At 44.2% G+C, this 22,157-nt stretch overlaps 1 protein-coding gene across 3 annotated transcripts in view; it reads left to right on the forward strand.

Moving 5' to 3' along the window:
* Positions 1–22,157, forward strand: part of CFH (complement factor H) — a 92,472-nt gene that overhangs the window by 46,274 nt on the left and 24,041 nt on the right. For 2 of the 3 annotated variants that reach the window (XM_032217433.1, XM_032217435.1), the window contains one exon: positions 6,844–7,026. In XM_032217433.1, coding sequence (XP_032073324.1) covers positions 6,844–7,026 — 183 coding nt within the window. Of the gene's footprint in view, positions 1–6,843; positions 7,027–7,844; positions 8,041–10,449; positions 10,896–22,157 lie in introns of those variants that run through there. The other variant, XM_032217434.1, reaches the window with a different exon arrangement.

Genomic DNA, 22,157 nt, shown 5'->3' on the forward strand with positions numbered 1-22,157 from the left:
GGGATTTCAATTTAAATTGACCTCACCTGCCTTCTGCTGTGCTCCAGCTGCTCATCAAGCCTCGGCTTGCCAGAGCGCGCGATTAGAAGCCTGCAAGGAAGGGCCAGGATCACAAAAAAACTTACAGACAAAGATTGGAGGAGCCCAGGGAAGCCGGAGAACCCAGAACCCTTCCAGGATTGCAAAGAGGCTTCCACCGGAGGAAGGAAGGAGACTCCAGACGGCACCAGCTGCCTCCATTTTGGATTGTCGCCATTTTAGGAGCACGTGGGAGTGTGTAAACAGTGTTCCGACACTGAAAGCACTCACAAGGCCGTAGGAAGCCGGAAGAGGCTTCCTTTCTGCTCTGCCCCGCCGGTGATCCGGGGGGAAATTCAGGGCCTTGCCTGCCGGCAGCAGCAGAGCCTGCAAGCAATCAGAGAGAGGCGGAGCCTATCCCTAGGAAGGGAATTTATTTCAGCCGGCTGCAGAAGGAGCACGTGGGTGAGCAACAAACCGTGAGTAATGGCAGAGGCGACTAGGAGCAAAAACTCTAGGCCCAGAGCCCCGGGGGGGGGGGGGTGCGGATCCAGAGGAAGGGTCCTCTAGAGCGATTTCCCCTGCTCCCAGAGGCAGATCCCCATCTAGGAGGGACAAAGCCAGGGCACCCAGGAATCCATCCCCCAGGAGGGAAACCAGAGCAACCAAGGCCTCGGCCAGGGACTACAGGGCAACCATCAGCCCTTCCCCCCCCAGATCTCGCTCCCCACGCAGGGCCTCTGCCCGGGCTGTACGCAGATCTCCATCCCCAGCCTCTCCAGGGGGATCTCTGAGAAGGCACAGCTCTCTTTCTCCTCCTCTCTCCCCTGCTCCCCTACTGGATTCGAGAGCGGATCCCTTTGGCCGCAGAGCAGCCAGCCCAGCCCGGCCTCGCCTAGCACCTCTATCCCCTGAACCCAGGGAATATTCCCAACCACCAGAGCTTCAGCCCCAGCTGCCTGATCTAACCAGCAGCTTTCAGGACATGTTTGCCAGAGCTTTGGCCCAGGTTATGGCTTCTAGCTTAACTCAGCAGCCACAGGCTCCCAGGAGCAGGGCCCCCCAGGATCCCCCCAGAGGGCTGAGCGATCGCCCTAGCACCTCGGCTGCAAGGGAAGCCAGGTCTCCCTCCCCATCCACGGCTAGTGAGGCATCCGACCTCGAGGAAGGGGAACTAAAGGATGTGGGGTTTTCGGAGGATGAGGTCCCCCAGGGGGAGGAGGATTCCACCATAGCGGGACTTTTCCCCCCCTCCTTGTTCAGCTCCCTTTTACGCAAGGCAGTAGCCACAGCTGATCTGGATCCACCCTTGGATCCCCAACCCGCAGCTGAGTCCTCGGGCAAGGGCAAAAGCAAGAAGAAGAAAGGGCCCTTCCATAGGCCCCCCATAGCTAAGGAAGAAATCCCCACCCCAGATATGTTTATGGAGGTGCTCAAATCTCAGTGGGTAAAGCCAGGGTCTTTTCCAACCCCAGGGGGGAATGAAAGAAGGTTTTATAATCTTAACCAAGCCTTTGCCCAAGCCTTGCAGGTTCCGGAAGTGGATAACCCGGTGGCAACCTTGGCATCTTCCTCAACGGTCGTAGCAGGAGACACCGCTAATTGCCTCAAGCCTGAGGATAAGAGAGCAGACATTGTTCTGCGCAAGACGTTCCAGGCCATCACCTGGGCTATCAGAGCGGCCGCCTCTGCCTCCTTTTTTAATAGGTCCACGGTCCTGTGGCTGGAGCAACTGAGGGATAGGACCCCAGCCTCTGAAGTGCGACTCCTGCAGGACATCTCCAAGATGCTTGCGGCAACGCAGTTCTCAGCGGACGCCACCTTGGACACGGTAAAGTATGCGTCGCGTGCTATGTCTTCTTCAGTTGCTTCTAGGCGACTACTCTGGCTACGTCACTGGCAGGCGGAATCCCGAATGAAGTGGCACCTAACCGGCGCGGATTACACCGGGGACAAGTTATTCGGGACGGCGCTGGAGCCTCTCCTTGTGGAGGACAAAAACAAGCGGAAGATCCTCCCGTCAACGAACAAGCGGTCGGATTTCCGCCATGCACCGTACCCTAGGAGGACCTCCTACAGACCACCTGAAGGAGACAGCCAAGGCCAGAGGTACCAAAACCCCAGATTTCAGAGGCAGGGGGATAGACAATTTCAGAACAGATTCAGGGGCCAACACCAGGGGAAGCGGCCCTTTCGTGGAGGAGGCGGTCGTCCCTTCCGCAGATTCAAGTGATCCGCCCCCGGATCACCCCATCGGCGGTCGCCTCTCCATGTTTGCGGATGCCTGGGAGCGTATCACATCGGATGAGTGGGTTCTCCAGACGGTAAGGCTCGGGCTTCGCCTGGAGTTCCGCTCCCTTCCTCCCAGTAGGTTCCGCACCTTCTCCTCCTCCTCAGACCCAAACAGGAGGGCCCTTAAGGCCAAGGCCATTAAACATCTCCTTGACATCAGGGCCATCGAGAGGGTCCCAGAGGGGGAAAAAGGGTCAGGATTTTATTCAAACCTCTTCCTAGTGCCCAAAAGCTCGGGGGGTTGGAGAGCCATCCTGGACCTTAAATTACTCAACTCCAGGGTGGTATACCGTAAATTCAAAATGGCTTCTCTAAGATCCATCCTGGAGGGCATCCGGCCGGGCGACTTCCTTGCCTCCATCGACCTTACAGAGGCATACCTGCATATCAGGATCGCCCCGGAACACCGTAAGTTTCTGAGGTTCTCCCATGAGGGGGACCATTTCCAATACAGAGCCCTGCCCTTTGGGTTGGCCTCAGCCCCCAGGACTTTCACCAAGGTGCTAGCTGCAGCTGCTGGTCACCTACGTTCCCTCCCTGTCCGTTTATTTTGTTACCTTGACGACATACTCGTCCTGGCCAGGTCCTCTGCTTCAGCTGCAAGGGATCTGAATACTACCATCAACACTCTCAGATCCCTGGGGTTCTCCATTAACCTGGAGAAGAGCCACCTCGTGCCCTCCACTAGGCTGCTTCACCTAGGGTCCATTATCGACTCTGTAGCGGGGGAGGTGTTCCCCTCTCAGGATCGGAAGGACAGCATCGTTAAGATGATTCATGAGGTTCGCAAGTCACGCTCTGTCCCTGTAGTTCTTCTTTCCAGGCTCCTGGGAAAGTTCATCTCGTGCATAGGGATCATCCCCTGGGCCCGACTGCACGCCAGGGAGCTCCAGTGGTTCCTGCTACCACATCAGAAGTCCGGGACAAGCGACGCGACCTTCAAGATCCAAGTATCACCCCAAGTGCTGCTATCTTTCCACTGGTGGCTGTCCCCAGCTCTGAACAGAGGCTGCCTCTTCAGAGATCCACCAAGAATGACGCTCACCACCGACGCAAGCCTCTTCGGCTGGGGGGCCCACCTGGAGAACCAGATCGCCCAAGGTCGGTGGACTCCAACAGATCTAAAGCACAACATCAACTGGTTGGAGCTCAGGGCCATCCACCTGGCCCTCCGACACTTCAAGGACATGGTCAGAGGTCAACACATCCTAGTCCTGACAGACAAGGTAGCGGCCAAGGCACACGTGAACAGACAGGGAGGCACCCACTCCAAGGCTCTCCGCGACGAGGCGCTGCGCCTGGGTCACTGGGCGGAGAAACACCTGGCGTCCATCAAGGCGGAGCACATCTCCGGAACAGAGAACCATCAGGCAGATTGGCTAAGCAGAGAGACGATCGACAATGGAGAGTGGCAACTCCATCCCTCGATCTTCCACAGGATCTGCGAGAGGTTCGGCCATCCGACGGTGGACCTGTTTGCGACACCGCACAACGCCCAGCTACCAAAGTTCGTCTCGAGGTTCCCGACCCCGGGAGCCATGGACACGGACGCCCTACGCTGCAGCTGGCCACCAGGTCTTCTCTACGCCTTTCCCCCCCTTCCCCTCATCCCCGGGGTTCTGAGGAGGGTGGTAGCGGAGAGGGCAGATCTGATAATGGTGGCTCCCTTTTGGCCGCGCCGCCCCTGGCTGGCAGATCTGGTGGACCTGTCCACAGCTCCTCCCTGGAGGATACCAGCAGGGGAGGTGACGCTTCACCAGGGATCCCTAGAGCACCCAGACCCGGAGTGGCTCCATCTGACCGTCTGGCGCTTGAGCGGGAACAACTGAGACAGGCTCAGTTCTCCGAGGAGGTCATCAAGGTGGTAGAGGCATCCCGGAGACAATCCACCACCCGCATCTACAATGCCTCGTGGGTGGCCTTCTCAGACTGGTGCCGGGGTAAAGACATCTGTCCTACGACTGCCTCGGTTCCTCAGGTTCTGGACTTCCTCCAGGAGGGTCACCAGAAGGGCCTCGCCACCAGCACCCTTAGGCGTCAGGTCTCCGCTCTTTCCACAGTCCTAGGAGGGGTGAACGCTCCCCCCCTATCTCAACACCCGGTTCTCAGGCGTTTTCTCAAAGGGGCGGCGAATTTGAAACCCTCAGTGGTCCATCGATTCCCCTCCTGGGATCTTCCCACAGTCCTCCAGGCTCTAACGGAGGCTCCGTTTGAGCCTCTGAAGGAGGTTTCCCTCCAGCTCCTGACCCTTAAGGTCGTTTTTCTGGTAGCCATCACTTCAGCTAGAAGGGTCTCAGAGATCAATGCCCTTTCCAGCAGAGCAGACCTCTGCACCTTCCTAGAGAACAGGGTCGTCCTCAGACTCGACCCTTCTTTCATGCCCAAGATCAACTCCCCCTTCCACAGAGGGTTAGAGATCATCCTTCCGGATTTCTGTCCCCATCCCTCCGGGGAGAGGGAGAAATCCTGGCATAAGTTAGATGTTAGAAGAGCCCTACGCATCTACCTGAAACGCACGGCTCCCTTTCGACGATCAGAGGCCCTCTTCGTGTCCTTCCAACCTTCCACCCGTGGGGCTAAGGTCTCCTCGGCCACCATCAGCAGATGGATCAGAGCGGCCATATCTCAGGCCTATCAGGCTCGGGGTCTCCAGGTCCCACAGGGTATCACAGCACACTCCACTAGAAGTGCTGCCACCTCAGCCGCCTGGTCTTCCCAGGCTCCCCTAGAAGAGATTTGTCGAGCGGCCGCCTGGGCCTCCCCGTCTCCCTTCATTAGACACTATAGATTGGACGCCTACGCCTCGGCGGACGCTGCCTTCGGCAGGAGGGTCCTTCAGGGCGTCCTAGACATGCAAGGGGGCTCAGGCCCGTCCATTCCCTCCCAGGACAACTAACTTTGGTATGTCCCAATGGTTACTCCTCCCACACCTTCTCTTCGGAAACTGGCAGTTGGACTTACCTGAACTGCATGTTTCGACGAGAAGTGTGGGAGGAGTCACTTCCCGCCCGTTATGGCGACCTTCGCCGTGAAGCAGGGACTGAGCACGTCCAGGTTCAAGCAACAGCTAGGAAGAATCGGTATTGGCTGTTTCTTTTTGCTTCCTTTCAGATACCGTTCAGATGTTCGGTTAAAGTGGCGAGCCACCGGACCAGCAGGAGGTGTGGCTTCCAAAGATTTCCTCAATCTCCAATAGGCAATCAAGATTAGGTTAATACCCAATGGTTACTCCTCCCACACTTCTCGTCGAAACATTCAGTTCAGGTAAGTCCAACTGCCATTCTGTTAGATCTGAGGAAGGGGACGGGGTCCTCAAGGCTGTCAGTGCAAGTGCCTGCCTATTAAACCCCTCCTGGCTGGTGAAAACCTCCATGATGTTGACCTCCAGGTGGTGATCAATGCATCACTGCAGAAGGGGGCATCAGTGGGACCCTTTAAGGAGACATTAGTCTGTTCCCTCCTTAGATGCTGTGGGGGTTTGAATGGGGGACAACAGGCTTGAACCCTGGTAAGACTCTGTTGCTATGGCTGCTTGGAGCTTGGGATCTGGGAATTTAAAATCTTCAGCTCTGGATGAGGTTGCACTGCCCCAGACAGATCCTCTGTACAACTTGTGGGTTCTCGTAGGCTCACCATGCCTGTTCAATGGTTCATGTGACATTGCTGTTATATAAGTTGCACTAGTTGATGGTTTGCATCCGGATTCAATTTAACATGTTGGTTATCATTTTCAAAGCCCTTCATGGCAGAGGGGACTATTTCACCCCAATGGGATTGGTGACTCCACTCACTCTGGCAAAGGGAACATGCTGTAGACCTCCTCAGTCAAGGAACTTTGCTAGCAGGATCTAGTAAATGAACTTTCTCTGCCTCCACAATCTGGAAAATCCTGCTGTGAGATATGCCCTCACCCTCCAGGCCTTCTGGATTTGCCTCAAAGCCTGGCTTAGCCATGGGGCCATGATGGAGTTCTTTACCCTGGAAGTGACTGGTGGACTAAGATAGAAGATTCCACCCCTCTGGTGCTTATGTACTGGTTCCTAGTTGTAGTCAATCTATTAATTTTAATGTCTATTATTTTGAAATGTTTTTCTATTCTTGCTTTTATTGTGTTGCGAGCCATCCAATCAATTCAGTACTTACATGCACAACATCCACATACAGCTACACAATTTATTAGTGCAGAGTTTGAACAATTATTAATGGAAAATGGGTGATAAAAATAAGAACTCCTTCTGGGGAGATGCCGTTTATCCCAAAGCAATTGTTATTCATTTAAATACAGATCTGACTTTAGATATTAAGAAAGCAATGACACTATATTATCTGAATTTGAAAGACAACACAAGGACAATACTAGTAATCATTTTCGGTCTATCAATTAATGATATTGTTGTTTTTAAAAAATAAGAAATAGTATAATTTTGAAATATAGTTCCTTATGAATGTGTTTAAAATGTGCATTTATGTGTCTCCACTGACATATTTGTCATCATGAGGAGTGTTGCTCAATAGATTCTGTATCTATTATAGTTAGTGAAGGAAGATGTGGACGCCCACCTCCTGTGGAGAATGGAGATGTTGTGGACACACCCAAGTTAACCTATTTACATTCTGAAAGTGTAACTTATCAGTGCCAAAATTTCTACAAAATGCAAGGTTCTCCAAGAGTGACTTGTCAAAATGGCCGTTGGTCACAAACACCAACATGTAGAGGTATAATTCTTTGTAGATATATTCTTTATAGAGAAATATAGTATTTTGGAATGGAATAAATTTCATGACATGAGAGGTGTTATGTCAGTATGTTAGTGCCAGGAGATATTTTGCTGCCTTGTAATTGAATTGGAAGTGATAGTATTATGAACCAAGATAAAGTAACTTTTTCAGGGAGAAACTGCTTCAGAATGGAGAATTGTACAAGGTGTTTTGCAATTTGTAAATGTTGCCCTCATTTTGTGAAACCTTCCTGGTGAAATTCTGCTGTCCTAAGCTATGTTTAATAAGAGACATCTTTTTAGTCAGTGGCATGATTGAAAAAAATCAGATTTTAGTTTACATGAGTTCAGTAGGTAGATTACATTTTTCTTAGTATTTCACAGATGAGAACAGGGCCCTCCATCATCACCATCATGCCATTGTCATCAATCAATCAATCAATCAATCCTTGAACAAAAATTACAGAAAGCCATGTTTCCTAACAATCCACTGGTTCTTTTTGAATAATAGTATTAGTTGAATCACTAGGGAACTAAAATCATTAAATTTGGAAGAAGGGAAGGGGACTGAAATGTTTCTCTTCTTCCTTTTACACATGTAACATTGTCTTGCTTAAAAGAGGTTTAGTTCATGACTGATAATTAGTTCATAAGAGACAAAATAGAAAAGGGAGACATCCATTTATATACTGTAGATCTCTAATCATTTTAGCCTATTGCAACATAGAATTTTCAACCTAAACCTTAATCTCTTTATCAAAGGAATTCTTCAGTGTCAAACTTTCTATGTTTCATCTGATCTGTGTCCTTTTGCAGTTGCTTGTACAGCAAGTGAAGAAGATATGAGACAACGTAATATAAGGCTGAGGTGGCCCAAAAGGGATACACTATATTCTATAGATGGAGATGTAGTGGAATTTCTATGTTTAAGCGGCTATAATCTACATCCATCTTCTGGACCATTAAGGACTAATTGTGTGGAAGGGAAATTTGAGTATCCGTATTGCATTTGGTATGTATATTTTCAGAAAAATACTTTAATTCACTAAAGTTATCATTTATTTTCCTTGTCTATATCTATATACTGTATATCTATATCTATATCCATTAGAAAAATCACTTGAAGTACTTAAAAGACCCAGGTCTGGCAGCTAAATGTGTGGATGTAATGGTTTCTAAGGTAACTTTGTCTTCTGCATTTCTTCTTCTAAATCAGAACATTTCTTAACAGACTTGAACACTGAACATTAATAGACAGACTTATAGACTTTGTTCCATAGAACAAAATGAAATTCAATGGTGAAAAAAGTAAGGTTCCTCGTTTAGGCAAGAGAAACAAAATGTGCAGTGATACTTTAGGTGGTACCTGGCTCAATAGTAGTAACTTGGGGTCTTAGAGTCCTAGTGGAGAATTACTTAAGGATGAGCCAGCAGTGGGCTGCAGCTGCCAGAAAAGTCAATCCAGTTCCAGGCTGCATAAACAGAGGGAGAGAATCAAGACCACGTGAAGTGTTAATACCACTTTACAATCCAGTTTTGGTTGTCGTGATGTAAAAAAAGATGTGGAGACTCTAGAAAGAGTGCAGAGAAGAGCAATAAAGATGATTTGGGGACTGGAGGCTAAAATATATAAAGAAGGGGTGATGGAACGGATATGTCTAGTTTAATGAAAAGAAGGACTAGTGGTGACATAATAGCAGAGTATCTCAGTGGTTGCCACATAGAAGAGGGAGTCAAGTTATTCTCCAAAGAACCTGAAGGCAGAACGAGAAGCAATGAATGGAAACTAATCAAGGAGGGAAGAAAATTTCATGACAGTTAGAACAATTAATCAGTGGAACAACTTGCCTCTAGAAGTTGTGAATGCTTCAACGCTGGAAGTTTTAAAGAAGAGTTTGGATAACCATTTTTTCTGAAATGGTATAAGGTTTTCTGCCTGAGCAAAGGGTTGGGCTAGGAGACCGCCAAGGTCCCTTCCAGCTCTGTTATTTTATTAAGATTCCTGTGATATAAATACAATTATTTCCATTTAGAGTATGGGGGGACTATGGGAATGGGGGTAATAATTAAAAACAATGAGGAATGGGACCGAAATGCTGAATCTGCCAGCATTTCATATCTTCTGGTCTATTGATCAACCCTGACAGATTCCAAGATGAAAACCAGGAGATTTCTTCTTTTTTAAAAAAAATTGTTGTAAAGTTTTTTACTTTTTCATTTTCAAAACAAATAACCACATCAGTGGTGGGTTTCAAATTTTTTTAGAAACTATTCTGTGAGTGTGGCCTATTTTGTGGGCGTGGTTGGTGGTCATGTGACTGGGCGGGTATGGCCAACCTGACATCACTCATGCACACTCAGTCACATGACCACCACCCCCAAGCCATGTGGCAAACATTTGTGGGACTCCTATGAAGTGGGGGGGTGGAAGAGAGGGAAAAAACTCCCAAAAATAGACAACTGGATGATTAAAGGCTGAAATTAGGGAGATCGGAGGAGGCAGAACGGAGGGGAATCCAGGAGAAAGCTATCACACACTGGGGAAATAACTTTGGGAGATCGGAGGAGGCAGGACGGAGGGATCTCCTGGTCTTCAGTTTTGGAATCTGACAGGATTCAGCATCAGATTAGAAGAGATGAAACGATGGGTGATGTTTGTGCCTCCTTGTCTCATCCCTCCTTGTTTTTAAGTATTAACCCAACTCCCCATAGAACTTCCTTCCCACTGCTCTAAATGGGAGGAATTTCATTTGGATCACAGGAAACTTATTATATGATGGGGTCTGCATTTGAAATCGCAATGAATACAAATGGTATTAGTGAAATACACATTTTGCCGAAATTTACATGCAAATATGAAATATTTCTATAGTGGACATTTTATTGAAAATCTTCTTAGTTAATAAAAAAAATGGAGGCTTTCTTGACATTGTGTGCTACAATTTCCAGGTATTCTTCTATTGTCTGTGTTTTCTGAGTATGCTATGAATTTGTTTATTCACTGCATTTGTGTTCCATCTTCCCTCAAGTGTATCCCCTGTGAGGGTGAATATAAGTTTGGTTACATCTAATTCCCCATTCCTATATTTAAACTGTTGGTGTTTTGAGTTCATTCTGAGTGCCAGAGTTTATATCCCAAAACATCAAGAACGGCTAATAAATGATTAAAGTTTATTACATGTCATTGGGTCAAAAGTCATCTTAAAAAAGATAGAAATTGCTCAGTGATAAAATGGTTCTTGAGCTATTTGGTTTAAAAATGGTGATACTGACTTTCAGAATCATCATGCTATGTAGTTTGATGTCTTAAAATTATTCCAGGCTGCTTTCTACTGCAGATCAGATGAATGAGTTTTAAAAATAATTACCTAAAATGTAAAGATGCAAATTTATTTCTTACTGTTCACATTTTATTTTACAGATCTAATTAAATAAACAACAGGACAAATACAGCACCATTAGAACCAGAAGATGAATGTCTGAAATAATATATCATTCTCTTTAATATGACCACATGAAGCTGGATTGTATACAATTATAAATGGTGGATCTAAACCTAAAAGCCTACTTGGTAAAAGACAAATTTTACCAACTCAAATTATTGGGGAAATGATAACGTTTAAAAACAAGTTGATAGAACATCTTTAAGGCAGAACACATATTATAATGTAACGTTATAAAGATATTTTTAAAAATGCATCTTGAGGAATGTAGATGCTTTCTATATATATTTTAGTTGTAAACATTTAATTATTCTGAATTCTGAATCAGCATCTTAAAGCAATGACAATAGATAATTGAAATTGATGTTTTTACATATAGAGGTGTCAAGTTCTTTAAAAAAATTAAAAAAATACCTTAATCATTTTTACCGCAAAACAATTTGTAGTATAATTTGTAAAGATGCATTTAGTACTTCAGTTCACAGTCTAATCAAAGATCCAGGAAGAATCTTGGTGCTCCTTATGTTGCTCTGGAAATAGCCAAAGGGACTTTGATGTTCAGAATCTGATGGAGGTTCACCCACATGGATTTCTATAATTGTTTTTGTTTTATTTTGCTTTCTTTTGTTTGTTTGTTTTTACAGTATGAAATTATATAATTATAAGCAATTAAAGATTAAGATAAAGTCTTCCCAAACTCCATCCCTACTAAAGCTGTAATTTAAGACAGAATGGGTCAGAATTTGCCATGGTATAAACTCAGTCTGATTCATTGTTCCATACAAAGTGAACCCATTCAAAACAAACCTTGTAGCACCTTTTCGGATTATCAAATCCCCTCTTGCTTTTGATGACCATAGAAGAAGGCTGTGCTTCCTTTAATGGACAAAGTGAAGTGAAATTCCTCCATGAGGAATTTGATGTGTCCTCCTTGAACGTGATAGAGCTGTTTGGTAGAAACCTGTACGGAAGATATTATCTCAATGGCCTTTTCTAAACATTAATTGATTTGCTAGATTAGGTCAGCCGCTGATGCAACTGATGGAACACACTTGTCCTCATTTAGCAGCCACAATTGGAGCCGGCAATTCAGTTGTCACAAGAAATCGTTGCTAAGTGAAAAATGACTACAAGCATGCTGAATATTTTACTTCCGCAGGTGGGATGCGTCACATGCAGGCCACACCCACCCCAACTCTGCAAGGGAAAAATAGCAATAGCAATAGCAGTAGACTTATATACCGCTTCATAGGCCTTTCAGGCCTCTCTAAGCGGTTTACAGAGAGTCAGCATATTGCCCCCAACAATCTGGGTCCTCATTTTACCCACCTTGGAAGGATGGAAGGCTGAGTCAACCCTGAGCCGGTGAGATTTGAACCGCTGAACTGCTGATCTAGCAGTAGCCTGCAGTGCTGCATTTAACCACTGCGCCACCTTGGCTCATATAATAAAAAACATCCCAATCCATCCTGATGCGTCACATGATCAAGTGTGAGACCGGTGCTTTGTAGCATGAGATGGACACATGAGCCCCCTAGGCCTAATGAGCCCAAGGGAAGCAAACAGTTTCTGGAACTTGACTCCCAGGGAAGCCAGATAACAGGGCAGATCTTGTAGTCTTCAATACCGCTCCCCCACCCCTTGGAACCTTCACTCTGATGCTGGGATCATTCTCAAGAAGAGGAGGTTCACAGCTGCATTCATTTGAGGGGAAGGGGTTACAAGGGAGTAAGCAGGCGCACCAAGGGGAGCATACATTGAAAGGCATGCGCTCTTTGCCTGGTACAACTCCTGAATCACTTCAGAGGCAAAGCCTTTAACTAAAACCTGATTAGGACATCCAGGTGGAAACTTCCAATCAGCTAAGATGGTAAATCTGAGCCAGTTTACTCGCAGTAAGGACTTTTTAGGGAAGGGCTACACTGGGGAGACAAAGAGCTCAGAAAGAAGAACTTGTTTAGCCAATCTCTCTGCTCTGCAAGAGGTGGAGGAGAAGGGAAAAATGGACCAGGAACAAGACATCTACTAACCGACAATATTGCAGAAGAAATGACTGACAGGGAGATGCTGCAAAGGTTACAAGAGATTTCTATCCAATGAGGTACACCAGATCAAGAAACCAGCTCCAGGGGAAGAATAGAACTAGATTTTAGGGAGATGGTCCATAGTAGCCGTATTTTGCAGGTCTGCTTATCTTTTACTTCCCCTCCTCACAACCATCTAAGTCAGGAGAAGTCAGCTTGATTCTTTTCCTAATAATTATCTCCTTTCCTGGGCTTTATAAAAAGTTTCTGCCCTTGTTTTTTCTGAAATTGTTTCTGAATATTCTTTCCAAGGTCCTCTCCATGATTCCCTACAGCAAAGGAAGCAGTATTCCGGGGTAGATCATTGTCACGGCGATGTCATGTGATTTATTGGGACTTCCCCCCCTTCACTGAACCAGGTGTGGGCGTGGCCAGTGAGTTACACTTCTGGCCCATGGCTACCCTGTCCAAGTTGGTCCAGCAATACTATTTGGGTCCTATTGGTTGAAATGTTGAACAGGAACTCTTTCACACGCGCAGAAACAGATGAGTGTCATCGGAGTCTAGGATGAACGAGTGAAGAAGCAGTGAAGAAAGTAGTAGAGATATTTATAATCCCTAGAAACTGTTAAAGGAAGATACAACCAAAGGAGGTGATAGTCTTGCTTTTAAAGGTTCGAAGGTTGAGTGAACTAGCCAAAGACATGGCTCTGCTTTAGCTGCTCTCTTTGGTAAATTAAAGCGTCATAAGTAGGCCAAATGTAGCCCTCGGCTTACAATGGCAATCAAGACCAGAATTTCTATCACAGAATGGCAATGTACAGCTAGTCCTCAATTTATGACCACAGTTGAGCCCTACATGTATGTTGTTAACTTTGAACATTCACCAAATGAACTGTTATAAGTCAAGGATCTCCTGTACTTGTAAAGCACAACATGATGTAATTGTAACTTAATGGCAGCGATTTTGGCAGTCCTGTTGCCATAGTGAAGCAGGGACTACGCGGGTTGTTAAGCAAAGACCTACTATGAATGCGTTTTCCAACTTCCTGCTAGCTTCCATTTGACTTTACTTGTGGGAAACTTGCAGGATATATAGCAGATCACAATCATATGACCACCACAGGGATGCTGTAAATTCATGGGACATTGGAAGCCCCCCTTATTGAGTGCCCTTTGAATGGTTGCTGAATGAATGGTCATAAGTCAAGGACTGCCCGTAATTGCAATCCAGAAATGGAAGTATGTGGGGTTCTAGCTGAGAAGAGAAATAAATAGGAAGAAGGAAGGAAGAAGGAAGCTGCAAAGAAGAGATCTATGTGCATATAAAACTGATGACCAAATACTGAACTCCTGCAGGAAGGCATTGGACTGCAATTGTTCAAGAAAGCTCCCCCTTCCTTCTGAGACCCTCTTTGAGCAGAGGGCTCTGCTCAAGGCATGATGATGGGAAATGTTACCCCATGGTAAATGGCTCCGTGTAAGACGACCTTCTGAAAACCACAGAAGAATACATGTGACCGGAAAGCACTCAAAGCTCTAGTTGAAAGAGGGGCTGTTCCCTGATACCACCTGAAGGGGCCTCACCATATAAGGGGGAGGAAGCTGACTGGTAAATTCCCCTCCATGTAAAAGGGGGATAATGGAGGCAAAGGTTAATAGTCATCTCGGGGAGCCAATGCCCACATATTTACTACTTAATAGGAGTCACAAAATGCTCAGAGAATAAGGTACTTGATTGCGACACCAACACATCACATCCCAAGTCAACGGAGGTGGCCATCCATGCATACGAAGGGTGCATTATATAAACAAAACTCTATCTGTGTTCAGTCTGTATAGATGTAGTTAATCATTAGCCAATCTTGTAAGGAAGACTTTGTATATTTCTATTTACTTTTAGAAATTCTACCCAGGGAGTATTTAATGCTCTCCAAACAATATCCAGAAAATCAGGGTACTGTCAAATCTTGCAGGGGGTGGAAGATTTCTAACACTCCATAGCAGAATGCTGCTTTTTCCTCTGCTGATTTTACAATGGCTAAAGAAGGCTCCTTCATTGTCAGTCAATTTTTTGAGCGAAAGCATGTCACATTTTGAATGACAAACATCCTGAACTAAGTCAGAAAGAGCTCATCTCTTCTTCCCTCACCCAGCACTTTTAGTATGGGCTGGTTTACACCCCTTTGTCCTAGCTAGGAATTAGTTATTTAGTCAAAGTCTATGAAAACTACTAGATCATTAATAAAGACATCCAGCACAATCCACAATTACATCACATGTGTCATAGAGGTGTTGTGCCAAAGAAATTAATATATCATTTGAAAGTATTTGCATTAGGATGTCATGTCACACATGACATCTCAATTTCTTTCCCTCCCTCATTGTATTATTCTTTCTATAGAATAATTTATTATTCTTTCTATATACCTATATTAGGAAAGGCAAGCCAGCCTTCCAGTCCAAACCACCTCCAGTTCAATAGGAAAAGAAAGAAAAAATTCAATGGGAAAAGAAAAAAAAAAAAGAAAAATCACCTCCCCTTTCTCTCAATGTTGCTCATTCCCAATTTCTGTGTGTTCCTAAATAAAATGCTGAATGGCTGAAATTAAGTCCAAACCAAAAATAGAGCTAAGGCACAATAAAAATAGCTAATTTGGACCTGACCAACTCAATTACTGGGGGAGGGGGATAATCATCAATAAACGTTAAAGATTAAATGTCAAGAACACACCAGAACAAGCATTAACTTTAAAGTGTAAAATGGAAAAACTATCATCAGATGTGGATTTCTGTGGAATCTAGCAGTAATGATTGACAAAGGGTAAAAAAAATCTTGGGGTTTCTACTTTTTTGGATCTCACAGGTAATGGAAATTCTGGCCAGGAATTCCTTAATTGTTACCATATTTTCATGCCAAAGAGACTTGTAGAAGAAGCTGGATCTGAGGAGGAATTCCATTAACAACTTTCAGAAATATCTGCCCATTCTTCATACTATTCTCTGGTTATCACACATTCCTAGCATTATCTGATTCTTTCTGTATCTCTTTAAATATCACATCTTTGATAATAACATGAGAAATTAGAAGAGTATGTGTGGTTTTCCAATGCAATAAGGATGAATAGATGTGCTTCCTCCTTCCAGGGTGGATGAAGTAGGCAAAAATAACATGCACTCTTCAGTATGAACAGAGGTTCATACCAGAGATTTGGTAAACATTGCAAAGCTTCACAAAACTATATATGATAATGAGAACAGTCATGCATTAAAACATTAAAATATCTTCCACTCCAACTGAGCTAATATTTGTGGGAATTTCTGTGTTTTCTTGCACTAGAAAGAAACACCTTTAAATGTGAAAAATATCTAATTACATGCACATGCATTTCCACAATCATTTTAATATTAGAATATTAAATAATAAAACATGTATAAGATATCAATATTCTTGGGGGTATTGTGTGATCAACTCAACTCTGGGATTTAATGACCAGGATGTTCCCGAAGAAACACCAAAGATACGATACATGTTTGCGACAATCAATCTATTCAATTTAACTCAATCTGATAAAGGATCTGAACCAAACAAAATGATTAAAATGGTAGGTAAACATCAGCAATGGAACATTTTTCTAGAGACTCACATGAACTCAATGAAACTCAATGCAACTCAGAGTCCTTTGTTTATGCTGAAGTCCAAGACTCTAGTTTGACTTTGTTCTACTACTTGTGTTTGCATAATGTTGAATCCCAATATTGCCTGGTCTCTTGCCCCCAGGGTTCCTGTGGCTTCAACACCTTCTATCATTTCCTCTCTGTTAGTGAGAATTAAGTCCAATATGGCCGATCCCCCTTTTCCCTTCTCTACTTCTTGGGAAACAAAGTTGTCTGCTAGGTTTGTTAGGAACCTGTTGGATCTTCCACTTGGTTTAGAGTTTGTTTCCCAGGTAGTTAAAATCCTCCACTACTATTGTGGTGTCCTTCCTACACACCTTAGTTAGCTGACTAGCAAAAAGTTCATCTACTTCCTCTGCTTGGTTGGGTGGCCTGTAGTATAGACCTATGGCAATGTCATTCCCCCCTCTTTAATATTTACCCAAACGCATTCAAGATAGTTCTCATCATTGTTGTGCTCTATTTCTATAGAGATGCAGTTATTTTTTATATATAGTGCAACTCTTTTACTTGAATTTCTAATTTGCCCTGTTTATTCCTCATACTCTGTGCATACTCGGTGTATAGACTTTTGAGTCCATTTTGATTGACCCTGTGTTTACTGTCTACATAACCTGTGTTATGCCTGACTGCCCCTAGTTTCTTGCCCCTTGTATGATTCGTGCACATGGGATGGCACTCACTATTAAATGCTTGGTTTTGCTTGACAGTGGGAGTGATAATCTTACCCGCACAAACATCTGTGTTACATGCACTGATAACCCTATGAATTTTAGATTGCTGGGGACAGAAATGTTCTGTTTCAATTAATTCTCTGTTCCCCTTGTTCAGTTTAAATGTTCATCCAGAAAATCTGTGAATTTAATGCCAAGTAACTCAGTCCCTTTCTTGGATGGGTACAGTTTTTCATTGGACCAGCTGCAGGCATCATGACTAATAAAACCGAAGCCTTCCCTTTTACACCACTCCTTTAGCCACACATTAAACCCTGCTACATGCTGGCCCTTCCCTTTTTGTTCCTTATATACTGGTAAAACCTCTGAAAATATAATCCTACAATCTATAATACTAAGTTCATACCCAAAGCTCTGGAAATCATTCTTCACAGAAAGTACATCTTTTTGGGACAGATCATTTGTGCCAAGATGTATAATAGCACCAACATCACAGTCCTTGCTTGCATTCTTGACTATCTTAAGAATACGCCTCTTGTCTCTGCTGGAAGTAGCACCTGGCAGACACCTGGCCTCTTTTAAAACCTCCATATCCTTTCCTAAATTTACATCCCTTACGATTGAATCACCAACCAGAAGGTGACTTCTCTTTTTTGCATACCTTGCTCTTCTTGTGCGACTGATGTGTGATACCTGGTTCCCCATTTTGCCTTTCTGAAGTAAGTTCTTCATTTTGAACCACGATCCCCTGCTTATTTGAGTCTTCGTTATCACAACTACCTTGACCTGTCTCTTTAGTGCCCCCATTAAGGTCAGCAAGGGCGCTGTATCTGTTATGCTGGGTCACAGCAAAAGCTTTGTGTTGATGGTTCACAGCTCTCACCCTGCCAGATCCCGCGGTTGTCCAGGCTGCTCTTCCCCGGCGGGATCTTTGCAGTAGGGGGGAGGGGGAGGGGGGGCTGATAGCGTGGCATCTCCCTAGAGTGGAATGGCTGCACTGGACACCTAATTTCTGCTTGGAGAGCACAGATTGGAGATTCTAGATAGGTAATCTGTCTAGGTAGGCTAGCAATTTGTTTGCAAAGGGGACAACATCCAAATTTGAAAAAAGTACTTCAAAAAACAGGTGCAAGACAGCTATTACATTGAACTAAGCTGGTCATTTTGAAATAAAATTAAGTCACAATTTCAAGCATTTTGAAATTTTCAGATTTTCTCTCTGCTTCCGCCCTTCCAGCCAGCAGCTCCAATCACCAGCCACAGGAAAGAGGAAATGAAATGCTTTTTAAATCATGCCCTGCTTTGCTACCATTCAGAAAGTCACTCTGGCATTCAAGGGCCAAACGTGGCTCTAAACAAAAGTTGTGCTCCTGTACTACCAAAATAAAAGGAGTGGAGAAGAGGGTTTTTCACTATCTGGATGGAGTGTGGCAATATTCCAATCTGACTCTTTTCTATGAAAGCCTCCTTAATTTTCATCAGAGTTGTATCTCCAGATGCAATAACAATGGGGAATAATCATTCAATAATCCTATCATTTCATCAAGGACTGGAGACTGATGTTGAAAACAATTCCTAAAATCTTGCTAGAAATCCGCAGAGATTAATCCGGGCAGTTACCAGGAGTCAACACTGACTCAAAGGCACAAAACAAAACAAATTATGTAGGCTCTCAATTAATAATTTGATATTCGGCTTTCATAGTCAAAAATATTTTGACTTGTTTGCACAAAGTATAATATATTTAGAAAATTCATGGAATGCAGATAAAAATTCATCTATTCAAACTGGAAAGTCACTTTGGCTGTAGCAAAGAGGGCATTGTTCAGCTATCACTGTGATTGAATGAGGCTTGTACAGGATACAGTTATATGGCAATAAACTTTTATTTTGTCCTCTTGAAAACATCCAGAACCATTATCTGAAATTCTGGCTCCTGCTTGGTGTCAGTATCATTGCTCAGGTAGAATACTACCATCATGTGCTTATTGTAGCTACAACAGCACTGAGTCTGCCTTAGAAATTTTAGTTGCCATGACCCTTTCTTAAATTTGATACTATCTTCAAACTCTTATTTGCTGCTTCTGTGAATGCAGGCTATCTGATAGTAACTGCTAGAATATCATGCAGTATGTATTTATATTTTATATCTCTGTGTTGTATAATGTATGGGGTTCTGAGTCCATGGACATTCTCTCTTCAGCATTTCCAAGCCTACTGACCATGAAGAAGCATTGGGACTTCAGAATGCAGCCCTATTGTTTCACCAAAGGTTTGGTTCAAAGGAAAAACATGGTTGCAAAAGGAAGCATGGAAGCCAGGCTAAAATGCTAATAATAATGGCTAACATTCTAAATAATATCACATCTCTCTGAGAAATTATTCCCCCTTGCCAACTTTCTTTCCTATCTGAGGGTTTGCCTATTTGCCTCCAATTGTTCCTGCCCACTTGGTATGTTACAATGGAGTGGATGCCCTACACCAGTGGTGGGTTTCAAAATTTTTTAGATGTGGCCTGTTTTGTGGGAGTGGCTTGGTGGTCATGTGACCGGGTGGGCATGGCCAACTTGGAAAATGTGGGGAAACTCACTTAACAACGCTCTTGCTTAGCAACCAAAATTTTGGGCTCAATCGTGGTTATAAGTTCTCTTCTTTCTTTCTTTCTTTCTTTCTTTCATCTCTCTCTCCCACTTTCTTTTTCTTTCTTTTTTCTTTCTTCATTTCTTTGTCTTTCTCTTTCTGTCTCTGATTCTGTCTCTGTCTGTCTGTCTGTGTCTCTCTCTCTCACTCACACACACAGACACACACAGACACACATTCACACACACACACATACTGTGGTCACCTTCTTGAGTGTTCCAATCACATTTGAAACACTCAAATACTGGCCTGCATTTATGGTTTTTTGTAGCATTCTGCAGTCTTAGGACCAAATTATATGGTTAAAAGTACCTGGCAGCGACATGTTTCCCTGGGGGGGGGGGGGCTCCACAGAACATCCCAAGACTGATGCCAGCCCACCTGCCCTCCGGGGACAGGTCCTCTTCAGAAGGATGAGGCCCACGCACACCCCGCACAATTACAGCCCCAGAGAGGGAAGCTCTGCAGAAGCCCGTGCGAGTGAGAACAAGTTCCCGCCATTACGAAGGTTCCGGGATGAGGGACGGAATCTTTGCCGCAGGACAGTAAAGCCCCGTCCGCCAGAGGCAGCAGGACCAATTGTGCAGGGTGTGTGCACGCACCTATGTTTTCGAGCCTTTGATTGCAGGTGGAGCCACGTTGCCTTTTCAAACTTGTAATCAGTGAAGCTGGGCTTATATATTTTTATCCAGGTTTGTGTGTGTCTGTGTGTCTCTGTGTGTGTGTGTTTGAAAAGGGAACATGGCTCTGCATGCAATCAAACTTTTTGAATTCCTCCCCCTCCCTCCGGCCCACACACGTACCTTTTCCAGCTGTTTCAGAGAGGATTTCAACTCTGCTCTTAGTAATTTAGCAATTAGTAATTTAATAAATTTGTATGCCGCCCAATCCCGTAGGACTCTGGGCGGCTTACAGAAACAAGATAAAAATTAAAAATTTAGGAATTAAAAAAGATACAATTTAAAAAAAAGACACACATACATTCCGTCTAGGTGGGGCTGGACCTTGTTCAACAGCCCCAGGCCTGCTGGAACAGCCAGGTTTTGGTGGCTTTTCGGAAGGCCGAGAGAGTGGGAAGGGTCCGGATTCCCTGCCATCATGGAAAGAAAAAAAATGTAAAAGGAAAAAGGCAAGAGCTGAGGTCAGGCTGAGCTAGTTGCTGCCAGAGCCTCTAAAAAGCCTCTAAAAAAACACCCTCTCTACAAGAGGCAGGACGTGCCTCATCTACGTCAGGAATTTTTCGGCTTTTAACCCTTTCTTACCTCTGCTCGAGTGATCATAAAACGCCAGACTAGATGAGGCATGTCGTTTTCCTGCCGCCTCCTGTAGAGGGCAATTTTTTAGAGGCTTTTTTACACAGTTAAGCACTAAGCAGAGTCCTCCATGGTGGCTCTGGCAGCAACTAGCTCAGCCTGACCTCAGCAGCTGTTGCCTTTTTCCTTTTACATTTTCTTTTCTTTTTATGACGACTGTGGTGAGGCTCTGCCTCCCCTGCCTCCCCCTGACTGTATGTCCCTGCTAATAATATAATAATAGTAGTACTAACACTTGTAATAATATTAATTGTTCGTATCACCATTATATTTACATTATAGTCAATACTTTAAGTTTGATAGTGATTAGTAAATTAGTAAATTAGTTAATTTTTATTCAATAGTGGTTTAGAAAAAACAACAACCCAAAAACTTCTATTTCCTCTTTTGGCTTCTGTTTTCTAGCCACATATTTTATAGAAATCCGTAAATGAGATCACTTTCGCTACCCGGGAAATTGCCGCTGACTTCCAAACTGAGAAAACAAAAGTTATGACTAAAGAAGTTAAAGCAAGCACAAAGAGTTCACTTTAAAATCCAGCAAGGGGTTATATTAGAGGTCATTAGAGAACAAAAATACAGAATGTTATGATTCTGGAATCTAGGGTTTGACCCTAAAAAACCAGCTAGGAAACATTTTAAAAAGGTCAATGGGTGTGATCTTTCACAGAAAGAGAAGAGAAGATTAATTGATTGGTCTTGCCATCATATCAATAAGATAAAAGAAAAAAAAATAATCTGATTCCAGGATAAAATAGATTCCCTCTGCATGGAAAATTTTGAATTTCTACTTATATAAATTTTACAGTTCATTTTATACCTAGAAATTTTTCTCACCTGGAGGAGTATGTGTCTCTTAGACCACAAATGTGGATCTCTATTTCACAATTAGACTGTCAGGCCTGCAGACATATTCCCTTTTGCATCTTTGGCCTGACACACTTTCTATTATTCTACTATGCTGTTTCTATTGTGGGAAAATGGGAGGGGGGATTGTATGGAGTTAGATGCTATGTAGCCATAACAACATTCTTCTCAGAAAGCCAAGGTCATCCTTTGTCTCTGCACCTCTGCGTCTGACTGGAACTGGATGGGTGGAAGCTGCCAGCATGGCAGTGGGAGATTGGACCATGTGATGGACTTGTGGGTGTGGGGGAAAGATCATGAACTTTCAACTGGGTGGGGGAAAACCAGGAAGCTCAGATTCAGGTTTTCCCAGATGTGCCAACATGGCTCTCTTCATCAACTGGATCTTTGAGCAACATTTTGCCTTGGACTCTGATTTAATTTTGGATGCTGTTTGGAACGTTGACAGAGACTCTCTTTCTTGGTTCTAGGATATTGTGTAACACAAAAC

This window comes from Thamnophis elegans, chromosome 5 (genome assembly GCF_009769535.1).
Source record: "Thamnophis elegans isolate rThaEle1 chromosome 5, rThaEle1.pri, whole genome shotgun sequence".
NCBI lineage: Eukaryota > Metazoa > Chordata > Lepidosauria > Squamata > Colubridae > Thamnophis > Thamnophis elegans.